Source organism: Triturus cristatus, chromosome 5_2 (genome assembly GCF_964204655.1).
Source record: "Triturus cristatus chromosome 5_2, aTriCri1.1, whole genome shotgun sequence".
In the NCBI taxonomy this organism is placed as follows: domain Eukaryota; kingdom Metazoa; phylum Chordata; class Amphibia; order Caudata; family Salamandridae; genus Triturus; species Triturus cristatus.
The window spans coordinates 898416200-898433139 of record NC_140588.1 but is presented as its reverse complement, the minus strand read 5'-3'; the positions used below and the strand labels follow the sequence as shown (position 1 = coordinate 898433139).

General features: G+C 45.6%; 1 protein-coding gene across 1 annotated transcript in view; it reads right to left on the bottom strand.

Annotated features, from left to right (window-relative positions):
* Nucleotides 1-16940, bottom strand: part of LOC146829373 (uncharacterized) — a 146897-nt gene that overhangs the window by 33844 nt on the left and 96113 nt on the right. The window contains exon 3 of the mRNA XM_085606687.1: nt 5519-5564. Coding sequence (XP_085462813.1) covers nt 5519-5564 — 46 coding nt within the window. The remainder of the gene's footprint in view (nt 1-5518; nt 5565-16940) is intronic.

Sequence of the window (16940 nt, the reverse complement as noted above, 5' to 3'; positions counted from 1 at the left end):
ATGCCTTATTTCTATTATTTAGGCCTTATTAGTCAATGTTTGATTTTTATTCTGTATTACTAACTGTGTAGTGATCGTATTCAGATTTTCCAACATATGATATCTGGTAAAGACGTTGTTTTTCTTTTGCCCCTTCTGGCTGATTTTTCTTTTCTCCGCCCTCCCCCCTCTCTCTTTCTTTCCTCCCTCACTGAAAAATTTAAAATGCTATCTGTTAAGGTGCATAATTAACTATCATTGCTTTCATTCTTTGGTTCTTGTTTTAGATATTGTTGCTGTTTTTTTTTTAATTTGTTTTATTAGTGCAAAAGTACATACATCCGTACATTCTGGAGTCATTCGACCCATTGCTCTTGCTACTCATATACATAAATTCAGTACAACATATAAGTACATCATGTCAGTCATTATGTGGCATAAACAGTGTCCCCAAACATGGTGATTAATCCTCGTCCTGTGAGGTGTCTACAGTTGGCGCTGTACATATCCCCCCTCTGAAAGCGTTCCATTTTCCCGACAGCCGTTCCCATTTTTTTGGATACCTCCTATTTATATACACTGCTTTTTATGCCACCATGGCCAGATCCATGTCTGTACTTCATTCTTGAATTGTGGGAGCATTTCGCGCCCCCCCCCCACCGTCTAGCTATGTTTCGCTTCGCCACCATCATGCCCAGTGTCGCCCATATTTGTCCATTGGTATTAAGGTCCATGGCCTCCCAAATGTTCAATAAGCAACGTTTAGACTTCGGTGGTACAGGGGCGACGCTGAGTCGAGTTATTAATGACATAACCTCCGCCAGTACTTCGCTGTCTCGGGGCATTCCCATATTGTGTGAAAAAACGTCTCTATTGCTCCACACAGTCTAAGGCAATGTGGACTAACAGTCTTTCCTATCTTGCATAGTGTCGGTCTTGTATAGTAGATCCAATGAAGCACTTTTAATTGCACTAGCCGGAGTTTCGATGGGATGGCTACCTCCTTGGGGGATGCCAATGCCTCCTGCTAGTCCGTCTTGTCCAGATCTCCCACATCTGTTTGCCATTTTTACCGGATTGGTTGTGTGGGATCAGGATGGTTGTTTATTATCTTTCGGTAAGTGACAAACGTGGCTTTTTTGGTTATGTAATCAGTGAGTAGCCTATCCGCCAGAGGGGAGGCTTCAGGAAGGTTGGTGTCTGGGGGGACAGTCACCTCAAGGGCGTGTTTAATTTGAAGATAGCGGAAGTGTTCCGTGGGTGCCATCACATATTGCTCTTGGAGGTGAGTGAACGAGAGTACCTTTCCCTTGCGCCAAAGATCGCCAATTGTGGATATGCCTATAGCATCCCAGTGGTTGAAACCTTTGGGGTTGCGCAGCATGCCTAATGCTCTTGTATCCCAGAGGGGTGTTGCCTGCGTGAGTACATTCCGGCACCCCATCTTCCCTTGTACTATATGCCAGAGTTGGATTGTGTGTTTGGTGGGGTCTAGTAAGGTCAGTTTATGGTTAGTATTATATAGCCCACGGTTAAGCTGTTCTGGGCCCAGGAGCAACCTGTCCAGGCGGAAGGCCGGGTCTGTCAGTGGGGCATGAATCCATTGGTTTATGACTGCCAGCTGGGACGCCCATTATTGCTGTTTTAAGTTCCTATTTTACCTTACTTGCATACTTTGTTTGATACTTTTTGCAATTTTTCTACAAATGTTAATGTAGTGTTGCACCTATGTTTGTATGTGCTTCATTAAAGCACTTTCAAACTCTAAGAAGCCACTGACTGCCCCCACGGCCCCTAGAAAAGCCCTCAGAAGGAAGTCCTTTGTAAGTGTTCTGGGGTGATATAGAACTTCACAGGAAGCTACGGAAGAGATTCTGGGACGCCGCCCCCTGCCTGCATGTGAGCGAGGTTGACCCTGAGAAGGAGCACAGTGACAGACATGCAAGATTTGCATGCACTACCTCACCGAATGTGCAGCTTCATTTGGCGTTAGAGAACACCCTTTGCTGCTGGGCCCATAACACCAGTTTGCACAACCTTCAAAGCAAAAGGGCGGAAACAGCGTTTGTCTTTATTCTTGCGCATACTATGCGACATGGCCCCAAAGTTTTATTTGGTTGAACGTGAATCACTTTGTGTTGCAGATGTGAAATGCTATTAACTTACTTTTAACCATAATAATTTGACCAATACCTGCTTGTATATTGAAAATGTTCCTTATGATATTATATCACTCTTGTGCTTCCTACCCATGACTGAAAATAATGTTCCATTTCATTGTTTACAGTCAAATGCAGCTAAAATAACCCGTTGTTGTAAAAGTAAAGCTTATAATGAATGTATTCTATTTGGGATTTATGTTTTGTTCAAAACATTTACTTGTGTGTAAAGAACACATTATTTTTGTTCCAGTTAATGATATACTCCAAAATGGCAGGTCGCAATTAAATAATAGAAAACACATATAAGAGTATCCAATCCTTCAGGGTTAGTGAAGTTCAAACATTAAAACTCATAATAACAGCTTGTTTTGTGTACCGAGTATAGTCATAATGCAGTGACACACAGACACACAAACACACACACGCATGCGCACACGCACACACGCACACACACGCACAGAGATTGTCCTATTTAATAGGAAGATGGCTAAAAAGACTGGTGGAAAAATTATCACAGACGAAGATCAATGCGAAACAATTTTACATATCTTTCCCACAAATAATCATCTAAAAACTGCATTGCAGAAAAAAAGCTCATACCATTCATATGTCACGTGATTGTTACGTTTCATTATTTTTTTTTTATCTATACCTGTCCTCCAATAAATAAAAAATATAATAAAATATGTGTGATGGAGAATTTCATTTCTAATCCACATGGCAAAGTCCTCCTGTTTCTTGTACAAGGGTCTATCGTTGTACATAGAATTTGAACCAATTCTAAATTATAAAATGATGCAAGGCATTACTGGATTCAACAGAGCAGAGATGTTAGGGGAAACTGTATCATTATGCCATGAATACAGTAAAAAATACGGTAGACTGCTCCATTAATAAATAACTAAAAACATAAGCTTTTGATACCATTTTAATCCGTTGTCGCATTTCTGATGTACGCAATCTTACTGGAAATATAAAAATGGGAGAGTTTCGAGAGATATTCTTGTGTTGTTTGGTGCCCATATCCTGTAACCTCCATGTTTCTAGGTTCTGCTGGTGTGCTCTTGTGTCTCAGTTTGGGTCTTGAGTGGTGTCTGTTTGTCGTCCTCCCGCTGAGCTCCTTATGATCCATATAGTCGAGTTTATTTGCAGGGCCTCAGTCTTTTTGATTCAGGCTGCCTTCTGCTGTTGTCATTTGATATTTCTGTCGCTGGTATCTGCCCTCCCCCCATGGTGTGGGTCTCTCCCCAATGCTCATATTTCTGCTTGGACTGGGGTGTGCTACTCCTCCAGGGGCCTTCTTGCTGCTCCCTTATTGTACCTTCTGGCATTCATTTTTCACATCTTCAGCTGTGGATTCCTTGGCTTGCAGCTGCCTTTGGCTTCCTTCACTCCCCTGTTGAGCCTTGGGGTCCAGCTATCGTGGACATCTCTTATTTTGAGGACCTGCTTCCCTGGATGCAGTGATTGGGTCTTCTACCTTTTCGGCTTTTAGTGTTTCTTGGCTTGCCTTGGTGCTGTTCACTTTCTGGATCCGGTCCTTCAGATATTGGGCCAAATTACGAGTTTATGGGTTATGTATCAAAACATGATAAATAATGATACCACGGGTACGTTATTGATCATGTGCGATAAATTACACCTATCACAAGTTTGTGGGGAATAACATGCAGATTTTGCCGTTTAATGCGCCAAAAACCGCATTGTAAGGTAAATACCGTACAATTTCCCCTGTTAAATTTCGGCAGGTTTAACCTGCCAAAATGTGACGATAGCTGAGGTATTTAACACATCCGATAACTATAGGATGCATTAAATACATCCAAACTCCTAATTCCAACCCGTGCGTAAACAGGGGTTTAAGCACCAGTGGGAATTTACTGGGCCCACTCATAATCAGGGCCATTGTGTCTGAACCGTGCCTGTTTTGGCTAGATTTCTTGGTGGGAGATTGATGCCTACTGTGACAGCTTTGGTAGAGTCTTATGATGTAAGGACTGAGATGAAGGCGTGATAAGGAGGTATTTACTGGTAACCTCATTAATCCAATTGAATCTCCTCATCCCAGCCATTAGAGTTCTCCGATACTCTCTGCTGTGCACCTGGCTTGGATCGTGCCTTGTTGAGCTGGTCCTCCTGGAGGAAGTGAAGCTTACAATATTTTCTTTTTGGGAGTGGGGGCCTGACTACAGAGTTTGTACACATCTCAAGAACTAAGTACTGGGATTAAGAAGTAGAATCAGCGCTATGAAATTACAGACCTTCCAACTCACACGGTGCCACCGGGTATCACACGAAATTGGCTCTCATCAGAGCGCCACCTGGTGGGGAGCCGATATCACATGGTGTGCACACAATTAGATGGAAACCCTAGCAGAAAGCAAGTTTCCAGCTAATTGTTTGGGGGTTATCCTCAGCCAATATCCATTATGAGATGTGAAGCCTCCCCAGGACATGGGCAGTAGACTCAAACGTTGTGTTTTTGGCTTCAGTGAATTTAATAGTGTCTCTGACTGTGCTTGGCACTAAGCACCGCCCCTTAAAGGACCCACCACCTCCTCAACAGGGTAGAAAATTCACTAGTTGACAGGTCTGAAATTATCTGTAGACAATTTAAGTGCGCACACTCATAGACACAAATGCATTAACTCGCTGCATTGCACATTTGTAACTAGTACACTCATTGTAAGTCAGCATACCTAACAATCAGTAGGTAAAGAAAGACCCACTATATTTGGAAGAGTATTTGGGAAATTACTTTAACACTGTACTGATACATGCCACTTATTTCCTATCTTGTTGTTCTTTACTTTCATATTATTTAGTTTTACTTGGCCACGTCTTCTTATAATATGTTCCTAATCTCAAACCTGGGGTTTCTGGGTTAAAGGTTGTTGACATATACCATTGTTTTGCTGGATGTATCAATATTTTCCACTGTTTCAAGTTCCTTCAAAACTTTCAGCGCGTCTCTGAAGTTTCAGGGTAAGAGCAGAGTCGTCACATTAGCCCTCGCAACCCCTGCTGTGTGGGGGAGGGCCGAACTCCAGGGAGCCCCCCCCAGCACTGTGCACGGGTGGTGAGCCCCTGGCCTGAGAACTCCTAACTGGGTCTGGAGTGTTGAGGGCCCCTCCGTGCACTTCGTAGGAGGGGCCCCCTCAAGTTTCATTACGCCACTGGGGTTGAAACATGGAATATAGCCCATTAGGCATATAAACCTGCCTGCCTAGCCACCGTACGCATATTGTATCAGGATCTGCACCTGTTTCCTGCTTTACTTCCTCCTATTTGCTTTGCTTTTTTGTGAATTTAAATAAAATGATTTAAATACAAAAAACGTGAAAATTGCAGATATATATCCTTAATGTAATACTGACCTGCACTCTGGCTTCGGTTAAATCCAGACGCATCGCCAGTTCCTCTCTGTAGAAGAAGCAGACACAAAATGATTAGTTTAGCATAATTTCGAAGATGAAATTGGGGAATAACATATATCAGATCAGATCATGTAATTGCTCTGCATTAAATACTGGATACAAATATTGTTATTACTCTGCATTAAATACTGTAATCAGAACATGTTATTATTATTTTTTATAAAATATAATTTCTTTCTTATTTTGCAACGAACAATGCACAACCACAACATTGGAGACCATGATATATCAGACGTGCCAGTTACAGGGTGACACGACGGCGAGTACTTTAAGACAGAAGATCCAATACTCTTGGCTCCTCGACTAACAACGTGGAAGGTATGATACCCAATCAGATTACAGCATGCTCACGGGAAAGCAACAGAGATCCAGGAGAGATCCAGGAGAGGAGGGCTCCGCGATGGCTGCGTGTACTAGGGTGACCAACCGTCCGTAAATTTCACGGACCGTCCGTCATTTTGGTGTGATGTCCGTTGTCGATAATCATTCCTTTTACGGACGCCTTTTGTCTGTAACTTTGGACATTAATTACAGCTTCCCTGTGAGAAGCCCCATAAGATTAAAAGTTCTCATGGGCCAGCTCGCACTTCTCTGTGTTGAACTCCAGAGGCTGCTGCAGCCCCTTCCTGAGCTCTCATAGACTGTGGGCAGGCCCATTGCCATTCCGACTGAGGCCGAGTATCCCCTTTTAAAGGACAAGGCGCCCGCCCTCTGCCTTTAGCATATCATGTGCCAGGGAGATCGTGGTTAGTGATTACAGAGGAGCTTTCCCCAAACAGAGTACTGTGGAGAACTTGCCCCCTTGTGTAATTTGTCAATGTTGTACACAGAGTGACCAGGGAAGGAGCAGTGACAGGACAGAAGAGGCGACAGGAAAGGAGAGGTGATGGGGTAAGAGAGGTGACCGGGCAGGAGAAGTGACGGGGATGGGCAGGAAAAGTGACGGGGCAGGAGAAGTGACGGGGCAGGAGAGGTGACGGGGCAGGAGAGGTGACGGGGCAGGAGAAGTGACAAAGCAGGAGAAGTGACAGGGCAGGAGCGGTGATTAGGCATTAGCAGGGGCGGAAACCGGGCAGGAGCGGTGAAAGTACAGGAGCAGTGAATGGGGCAGGAGCAGTGAACGGGGCAGGAGCAGTGATGGGGCAGGAGAAGTGACGGGGCAGGAGAACAGACAGGGCAGGAGAAGGGACGGGGAAGGAGAAGTGACGGGGCCGGAGAAGTGACAGGGAAGGAGAGGCGAGAGGGAAGGAGAGGCGACAGGGATGGAGAGGTGATGGGGCAGGAGAGGTGACCGGGCAGGAGAGGTGATTAGGCATGAGCAGGAGCAGTGACGGGTAGGCGTGGTGATGGGGCAGGAGAGGTGACGTGGGCAGGAGAGGTGATTAGGCATGAGCAGGAGCAGTGACCGGGCAGGAGATGTGAATGGACAGGAGGAGTGAACGGACAGCAGTGGTGAACGGACAGGAGCGGTGAACGTATATGAGCGCAGGAGAGGTGACAGGGCAGGAGAGGTGACGGGGAAGGAGCAGTGACGGGACAGGAGAGGCGACAGGAAAGGAGAGGTGATGGGGCAGGAGAGGTGACCAGGCAGGACAAGTGACGGGGCAGGAGAAGTGATGGGCAGGAGTGGTGATTAGGCATGAGCAGGAGCAGTAACCGTGCAGGAGCAGTGAACGGACAGGAGCAGTGAACGGATAGGAGCAGTGAACGGGGCAGGAGAAGTGATGGGACAGGAGAAGTGATGGGACAGGAGAAGTGATCGGGCATGAGCAGGAGTGCTGACCGGACAGGAGCAGTGAACGGGCAGGAGCAGTGAATGGGCAGGAGCGGTGACTGGGCAGGAGCGGTGATGGGGCAGGAGCGATGAAGGGGCAGTAAAAGTGACGGGGCAGGAAAAGTGACAGGGCAGGAGCAGTGGAGGGACAGGAGAAGCTACAGGAAAGGAGGGGTGACCGGGCAGGAGAGGTGACCGGGCAGGAGAAGTGACGGGCAGGAGAAGTGATGGGCAGGTGACGTGATGGGCAGGAAAAGTGACGGGGCAGGAGAAGTGACGGGGCAGGAGAAGTGACGGGGCAGGAAAGGTGATGGGGCAGGAGAGGTGACAAAGCAGGAGAAGTGATGGGGCAGGAGTGGCAAATAGACATGAGCAGGAGCGGTAACAGGGCGGGGGCGGTGAAAGGACAGGAGCAGTGAATGGGGCAGGAACAGTGAACGGGGCAGAAGAAGTGATGGGGCAGAAGAAGTGACGGAACAGGAGAAGTGACGGGGCAGGAGAAGTGATGGGGCAGGAGAAGGGCTTGGGCAGGAGAAGGAAATGGGCAGGAGAAGGGACAGGGCAGGAGAAGGGATGAAGCAGGAGAAGTGACGGGGCAGGAGAGGCGAGAGGGAAGGAGAGGCGACAGGGATGGAGAGGCGACAGGGATGGAGAGGTGATGGGCCAGGAGAGGTGATTAGGCATGATCAGGAGCAGTGACGGGCATGAGTGGTGATGGGGCAGGAGAGGTGATGGGGCAGGAGAGGTGATTAGGCATGAGCAGGAGCAGTGACCAGGCAGGAGCGGTTAACGGACAGGAGCAGTGAACGGACAGGAGAGGAAACAGGAAAGGAGAGGTGACAGGACAGGAGAGGTAACGGGGCAGGAGAGGTGACAGGACAGGAGAGGTGATGGGGCAGGAGAGGTGACAGGGCAGGAGAGGTGACCGGGCAGGAGAGGTGACCGGGCAGGGGAGGGGACCGGGCAGGAAAAGTGACGGGCTGGAGAAGTGACGGGCAGGTGACGTGATTGGTGGGAAAAGATACGGGGCAGGAGAAGTGACGAGGCAGGAGAGGTGACGGGGCAGGAGAGGATACGGGGCAGGAGAGGTGACGGGCAAGAGAGGTGACAGGGCAGAAGAGGTGACGGGGCAGGAGAAGTGACGAAGCAGGAGAAGTGACGGGGCAGGAGCGGTGATTAGGCATGAGCAGGAGCGGTAACCGGGCGGGAGCAGTGAAAGGACAAGAGCAGTGAATGGGGCAGGAGCAGTGAACAGGGCAGGAGAAGTGACGGGGCAGGAGCAGTGATGGGGCAGGAGAAGGGATGGGGCAGGAGAAGGAACGGTGCAGGAGAAGTGACGGGGCAGGAGAAGTGACAGGGAAGGAGAGGCGAGAGGGAAGGAGAGGCGACAGGGATGGAGAGGCGACAGGGATGGAGAGGTGATGGGGCAGGAGAGGTGATTAGGTATGAGCAGGAGCAGTGACGGGCAGGAGTGGTGATGGGGCAGGAGCAGTGACCGGGCAGGAGCGGTAAACGGCAGAAGCAGTGAACAGACAGGAACGGTGAACCGACAGGCGTGGTGAACGGACAGGAGCGGTGAATGGACAGGAGCGGTGAACGGACAGGAGCGGTGAACGGACAGGAGAGGTGAACGGACAGGAGCAGTGAACGGGGAAGGAGAAGTGACGGGGCAGCAGAAGTGACGAAGCAGCAGAAGTGACGGGACAGGAGAAGTGAGGGGAAGTGATAAGGCAGGAGTGGTGATCGAGCATGAGCAGGAGTACTGACTGGACAGGAGCACTGAAAGGGCAGGAGCAGTGAACGGGCAGGAGAGGTGACGGGGCAGGAGAAGTGATAGGGCAGGAGAAGTAACGGGGCAGGAGCAGTGATTAGGCATGAGCAGGAGCGGTGAACGGGCAGGAGCAGTGAACGGGCAGGAGCAGTGAACGGGCAGGAGCCGTGACGGGGCAGGGGAAATGACAAAGAAGCGGTGACGGGGTAGGAGAAGTGACCGGGCAGGAGAAAGTGACAGGGCAGGAGAAGTGACTTGTACTTCTGTTCCTTGCCTATTTATTTATACACTATCTCATGACATCCACTGATGTGTCTGCAAAGCATACCTGTTGTCACGAATTTTTGTCCTGAATTTTGACCCCTTGTCCTGAATTTTTACACTCACCATCCTGAATTTGCACCCGTGACAGTTGGCCACCCTAGCGTGCACCTTTTAGCAGACACAAAAGGGGTACAGCAGCAGGAAAATGTACAGTGAAGAAGGCATGCATCAGGAGCCTTGGACTACAGTCCAAAGATGCCAAATGTCTAGGGCATGGGGGAGGAGGGAGGGTGGGGAAGAGGTCTGCATGTCTGCATGTAATGTCAAGTCGAACATTGCAGTAGACAAGATATCTGAGCTAGTCCTTAAATTTAGGTGCCCGCCCTCTACACAAGCAAAAAACAATGCGTCTCTTGGCAAGCAGCAGGGACAGGGCAATATATTTACAGGTAGGCGCAGGGAAATCTTTATCATAGCCCAGTAGCATTATCAAGGGTGTCATAACTACCCTGCCCTCCGTCATACTAGAGTGCGCCTCTGGGGGGGCCCTATCTTGTGAATGGTGCGTCAATCCCTACGCCTGCTTCAGGCAGGCGCAGGGTTTTGACGCAGCATGGGCCTAAAAGTGACTGAGTGAAATCTTGTAGATTTCACTCAGCCACTTTTAGGAGGCGTTCCTGCGACGGAACGCCCCCCCCCCTGCGCAGGAACGCCTACTTCTGGCGCAGGGCGTTGTAAGTACCCCGCACCATGGCGCAGGATTTGCGCCGCCGCTGCGTCATAAAAGTGACACAACGGCGGCGTAAATGAGGTGCAAGGGGCTTGTAAATCTGCCCCAAGTTCCTTTGTCCAGTAATTCAGGAATGCAATAGTTTAGCTACATTTTCAACGTTTTTTTTCTTCAAATGAAAATCTTATTTTACCACAGAGTAGCCAGGTCCTGTCTGCCCATTTCCACTTTTAACATTTCCCATATAGCTAAAATGCACGAAATCGGATGATTTTCCACAACAACCCAAATCTAAATCAGGCCATTGGTCTGTTTGCATTTCATGCATAGAATTATAAAATGTCATTCTTGCCACTACAGATGGCTCTTTTACATATAGGGGCAGTGTCGCCGCTATGATGGCCATTGCAAATACAACTCCCAAAGTGCACCTAGGTAAAATTATAAAATAGAACATGTGGCAGGGACTCCATGCATAATCAACTTTTAAACAATGCCAATTGGGATTGGTTAAAATCCCAATTTGCCCACTTGATCACATTGTGTGCTCCTGGGCAAATCACAGAGAGTTCGATTTATTTATTTCTTGGCAGTGGTGGAACTCCATTGCAACGGCATTGGAGTTCCCTCCCCGCCAGGACTATGGTCCACCGGCCCAATTTAAATGCGGGCAGGAGGTGGTTCCTGTCAATGCTTGAAATGTTCACGACAGACATGTCCACCAGACCGGCAGACATTGCAAAATATAGTGATCAGCACCTCTGCCAGGGCGATGGAGTAATTTTTTTCTTCACCTTGACAGAGGATAGACTGACGAAGGACGGGTTGACGGCCAAGTATAATATTTATACATCAGTTCACTAAGCTGCCAATAATAGTAAACAGTTGAAATTGGGCACCATAATGTAAAGCACCTGATAACATAAGTGGACATTTTATGTGTTTCCTTGTTTATGGAGCATAGAAACAGTGCTCACGTTTTTCAGAAAGTAATGCTCTTCTATGAACTTGGTAAGCATGGCATATCGGTCAACCCTTGTGGATATAGCCTGTGGTTCTGGAGCGTCGCAGTGAGTGTGACACGCACAAGTAGAAAGCACAGCGCTACACAGATAGATAAAGTATATTTCTGGGCACTCATTTGACATTCACAAGGTAAGTTTAAAGGGAGAAGATGAAGAAGCTGGATTCTGGTGTTCCCTGAGGCCTCCATGTCCAGGAGGTCGGTCTTCAGAGGGATGTTAAATATTATTAGAGAAGGTATGTCCCTAAGAGGTACAGGGAGTTTGGCTGTTTGGTATGCCGGACTGATGCTTGTAAAGAGCACTCTTGCCTAGTCTCAGGACACTCTGTTATGTCAGTCTGCACAAATCAGATTCATTGGCACTCACTATTTGGAGCGGGTTGAATTGGGTCCTTCATGGCGGATCTTCGATGTGTCGTCCCAAACCCCTCCCCAACCCTCTCATATGTGACATATGATCCCATAGTCATGATTTAATGTTATGGTACCGAAAAACAGAGCAATTCCCAATGATAAACATTCAACCACAATTAATAGTTTTTGTACCCTTTAGATATGTAGAGTGAATAGATATCTGTAGAGTAACTATGTTGACAGATAAGCTCCAGGGGGAAAGAAACCAGCAGCACTGCCCGAGCTCTCAGCAGTACATTACACAATGTATTCTCTTCTGAAACAGTGGATAAAAGTCCAAGGAATAAACAACGATTTAAAGATCTCAAGGAGAACAAGGAGAGAGAAGGTTCCCCATTACCACAAAGTGAAATGTGAGAGAACGATTTTTAGACGGGACATATCATTAAAACGGTAGTTGTATGCACAAAACAATACAAGTAAGAGATCTCAGACTCATGACTATATATAAAGTATAACAACATGTGTAGTTAGCAGAACAAAACACCTACAGAGTGTTAATGTTTTAGCCCCTTCTCAGTAAGTGAGCAAAATCATCATTAATACTAGTGATTATGCCGAAAACATAAATTCTCCTGTTTCCTAGATAATTGCTATCCAATACTTGAAAGTGAGAATAACATCAGATCATGGATGAAACACAATTGTCATCAAAACGAATCTTGATTGATTTTTTAGAAGCATAGTACGGTATACTTTTTGCAACCAGGGTGAATTAATGTTAAATATGTCTTACAGGGTGGGGAGAATCTCAATAGCCCATGGTAATGACACTTCAGTGGATATTTTGGGTCATGCCTAGATACAGAGACTTTCTATACAGAGTCCTCCCGAAGGGTTCCCACCTTCGTATCATTCAAAGTCTGGACGATTGATCATGCTCCACCCAAAGCTGGGTCGTTCATCCGGAGTTTGGAGTGCGGGCTTTGCTGGTATCTAGTTTATGCCACTATTTCTGAATGGGTATTTTAATCCTAAAGGGATCCTGTAGATCTCTATCTCTTTCTATGATTGCATTCAACCTGGTCACAATACATTTTTTGTGGCCATTGACTACTTCAAACAGTGTTGATCGAGGAAACTGATATTGCAAAGGGAACATTACTGTTAATTCTTCTATACTCAATTGGCGGCATTATGCGCCTAGTCTATCCAGTGTAGGGAATCTAACTTTTGAGTTCTAGGGAAGATGAAGTAGGTCACAGTCCTGATGCTAGACATGACTGCTTCGGCAGAAAGACCCTGAAGGGAAAGCTGTTTCCCTTAAGAGTAGGCTCAGCTCACCGTTGATAGCTTCGGCTGAGCAGCGAGGCATTCCTAGATAGATTTGTGTGAAGCAAAGTGAGAAAACAACTAAATGACTAAAGAATTAGGGAACACATAAGGAAAGTCACTGCCGTGTCATCCTCATTTCCAACATCTTAGCCCACCATCTACTTCATTATTCTCTGTAGCTATCACACCATGTCTGTAAACAATGCATGTTGTATGGCTTCGTAATCAAGATAATTTTCCAGGAAAAATATCAACCAGTGTGCAAGAAATTACAAATACTATTTGCAGTGCCTTTTCAATCAATATCTTGTCCCTTCATGCATTGCTCATAACTGGCATTATCTGGGAGCATTAGCAGATGCTGACCTTCTTTTTTAAATTGCCACATGGCCATCTCTGATCCATCACTACCTCATTTAGATGATTAATGTTAGGATAGATAGTCACATAGTCCTGATTTAATGTTATAGTGCACAGAAAAACAGAGCAATTCTCAACGGTAAACATTCAACCACAATTAGTAGTTGTTGTACCCTTTAGATATGTAGAGTGAATAGATATCTGTAGAGTAACTATGTTGACAGATAAGCTCCAGATGGAAAGAAAACAGCAGCACTGCTGAGCTCTCAGCAGTAAATTACAAAACGTAATTGCTTCTGAAACAGTGGATAAAAGTCCAAGGAATAAACAAAAATGTAAAGATCTCAAGGAGAACAAGGAGAGAGAAGGTTCCCCATTACCACAAAGTGAAATGTGAGAGAACGATCTTTAGGCAGGACATATATTTAATACGATAGTTGGTTACACAAGACAATTAAGAGATCTCAAAGTCATGGCTACATATAGAGCACAATAATATGTGTAGTTAGCAGGCAAAGCATCTACAGAGTGTCAATGTTTTAGTCCCCTTCTCAGTTAGTGAACAAAATCATCATCAGGACAAGTAATTGTACTGAACACGTCAATATTTCCTGCAGAGATAATTGATATCCAATAGAACATACATAAAAGTGTGAATGAGATGAAGCATGATTGCCATCAAAAGGAATCTTGATTGATTTTTTTTATAGATGTACTACTGTGCTCTTTTTACAGCCAGGGTGAATTAATACTAAATATGTCTTACAGGATGGGGAGAATCTCAATTGCCCATGGTAATTACATTTTAGTGGATATTTTGGTTTTGCCCAGATCCAAAGACATTCTACACAGAGATAGGAGTTAGGAGATGGGAAAAGGTGATGACATCTGTGGTAGACACGTACAAACAGCTCCTACCACCTTTTGTTATTCAGCTGTTCTCTCCTGCCATTCTTATGTATGGGAGGCCATTTCAATTATGTTGCTGTAAAGTGCTGGAATATGTTTGTTTGTGTTAATATGGAGATCGATGCATTTATCAATAAAAATGAACTATCGGCCTTATTAATAGAATCACCCATCCCAAACTCCACTTATACCTCAACACACAAGTATATAGTAAGGCAGGCCCGGTGACCTATGCTCAGGATTACTGATTGATGGCTCACAGGTGGGTGGGTGCATAGCTGGCAGGCAAACATGAGGGCAGGAAACTCTTGATCAATCCCACAGATATTTGCTGTGACATTACAATGGTATGGGGAGATTGCCCCCCAAAAAACACACATGGCCCGAGGGGTATGCACAATTCTGAAAACACCATAAAGTCAGATACCACATGAGTTAGGAACACAGTCCATCAGGACCTAGCACATGTAGTGATCACGCGCTCCCTATTCTGGACATTTGGACACATTCACAACTGGCCAAACTGTGTCCACGAAAGGTCGAGACCCACCTACAGTAATCATTTGGCCATTTATTTATTACTCTAAGGCAGCAACCACAATTCCTCACCATATATGGTATGCTGGAAACTTTTCCTGCCTATTGTACTATTGTATATAAGATGCATGTGAACCCAATGTAAATTGAGACAGTCCTCAGACCTCGTGTTTGTAACTGTTCTCCCGGCAGAACTGTTTAACTAAACAAACTGTTCCTGTTTGGCCAAATGGCTCTTGTCTTCTGTTTTTATTAAGGAATTAGAACCTGTGCAACATTTGAAATTCTAGAGAGAGGATATTTTGGTAACTCAGGGGCAGGTTTAAGGTTTCAGAAGAGCTCTATCTTACAAGAAATCTTTCTGCCACTTTAGATTTTACTGAACTGAACTCTGAAAAGAACACTGCGATTTTATTCTCTGCCATAAGGCACTTCTCACTGCACACTTCTCACTGCACATGAAATACATAACAGTGTTGAAAGGTGATAGTGGGAACCTTTAGGGATCTCTAGCTTTAGGAGTATCTAGCAATGACAAGTTAACATGATCACTTTAGGAACCTACAAAGAGCTTGCTGCCTCCTCAGATCCAGACTTGAAATTATAAGGCTTTTTTGAAGATGAGATGAATCCTGGAGCTACCTGGTGGAGGAAATCTTGGAGTGGGAACATTTTCACACCCTCTAGCCTGAATCTCTGTTCCCAAGGACTTGTGGAATAGAACCTCATAGCAAAGGTCACTGGGGTACTTTGGCCTCCGTCGGCTGGGGAAATGTTCACTTGCAGTGAATTGTGCTTGAAGGTGTTTGGCGGCAGCAGAAATGGTCATGGATCATATGACATCTGTTGACCAGTTTAAAAGTTTCAGCTGACTGGTGTGGTATGGGAGACATGTGGACCTGTCCCCTCTAAAACCTTTCCACATTGGATTCACTGGGATCAGCCTTGAAGAAGCCAGCACAAGGATCTACTGGAAAGGTTTGCTGGAAGAAAGCAACATCACCACAGAGAAACAGTGCGTTGACCAAGGTAGCTGACTTCACTACCACCCAACCAGGATCTCTGAAACTTTATGCTCTATAGTGAATATTCTAGGTCCACTGCTGCTCACTAGTGGACACTTTTGAAGCATCATTTTTGTTTTTTGATTATGGGCAAGTTTACCTTCAAAGCGATATTTAATATACTTTCTATTTTGTTTTTATAAATTTTTTAAAATAAATTGTGACATTTTATTATTTCATTGCTTTCATTTTAGCTAAAATTGTCTTGTGCTTTTGTGTTCTTTGTTTCTTTAACTGTGTTGTTGTTGTTTTGCTTTGCTATGCACAGTGCCACACAAGAATGACCAAGCCTATTCTTAAGGAAAGCAACTTTCCCGTCAGGGTCCTTCCGTCTCGACAGCGTGGAAGCTCAGCCACTCTCACATCAAGGCTGTGACCCACTCCATCTTCCCTGTGGCTCAAAAGTCAGATTCCCTACACCAGGTACACTGTGCACATAGTGTCACTGATTTAGAAGAAAAAGACGCATTAATCCAAGATGGCATTTGTTATGGCCAGAATACTTTCTTCACTAAAAATGTAACCCAAAGACATTGTGGAAAGCCTGAAGGATGAAAATACAGTGGTCTAGAGGGAGGTGTGGAAATGCAGGTGTGTTGCTCAAAGTAAATTGGAGAGGTCTAGGCTGATATGCACTACACAACAAAAGTATTGTTCCCCTTGTCACATGAGTTTCTTTGGTCCATGCTGTTGGAGTAGTCAAAGCCCATAAAAAATGTATTGTGAGCAAACTGAATGCAATTGTAGAAAGAGAAAGTGATCCAAGCGATCCCCTTAACATCAACCTCGTACCCTTAACATCAAACTTGTGCAAGAATAATGGGATAAAATCGATAACAGCAATGTCAGCATCCCAAAAACTGGATGAACACCAAGCTTTGGATGGAGCATGGGCAAACATTCAAACTTTTAAATGATGCAAAGCTGGAATCCTTTCAGGAGTGGTTTGGGACGACACATCAAGATCCACCACGAATGACCCAACGAACCATCTCTAAACAGTGAGTGTTATTAAATCTGATTTGTCCAGACTGATATAGTAGTGTTTTCCAGAGATCAGGGAAGAGAACCTCTTACAAGCATCAGTCCAGCATGCCAAACAATAAAAAGTGGACAAGCTCCAACTCTACCCAAAAGGAACCAAGATATCACTTGTGAAAAACCTGACAACTGGAAAAGCACTACGCAAAGTACCCAAGAAAAACTGAAGGAATGGACTCAAAGACACAAAGTGAGATGG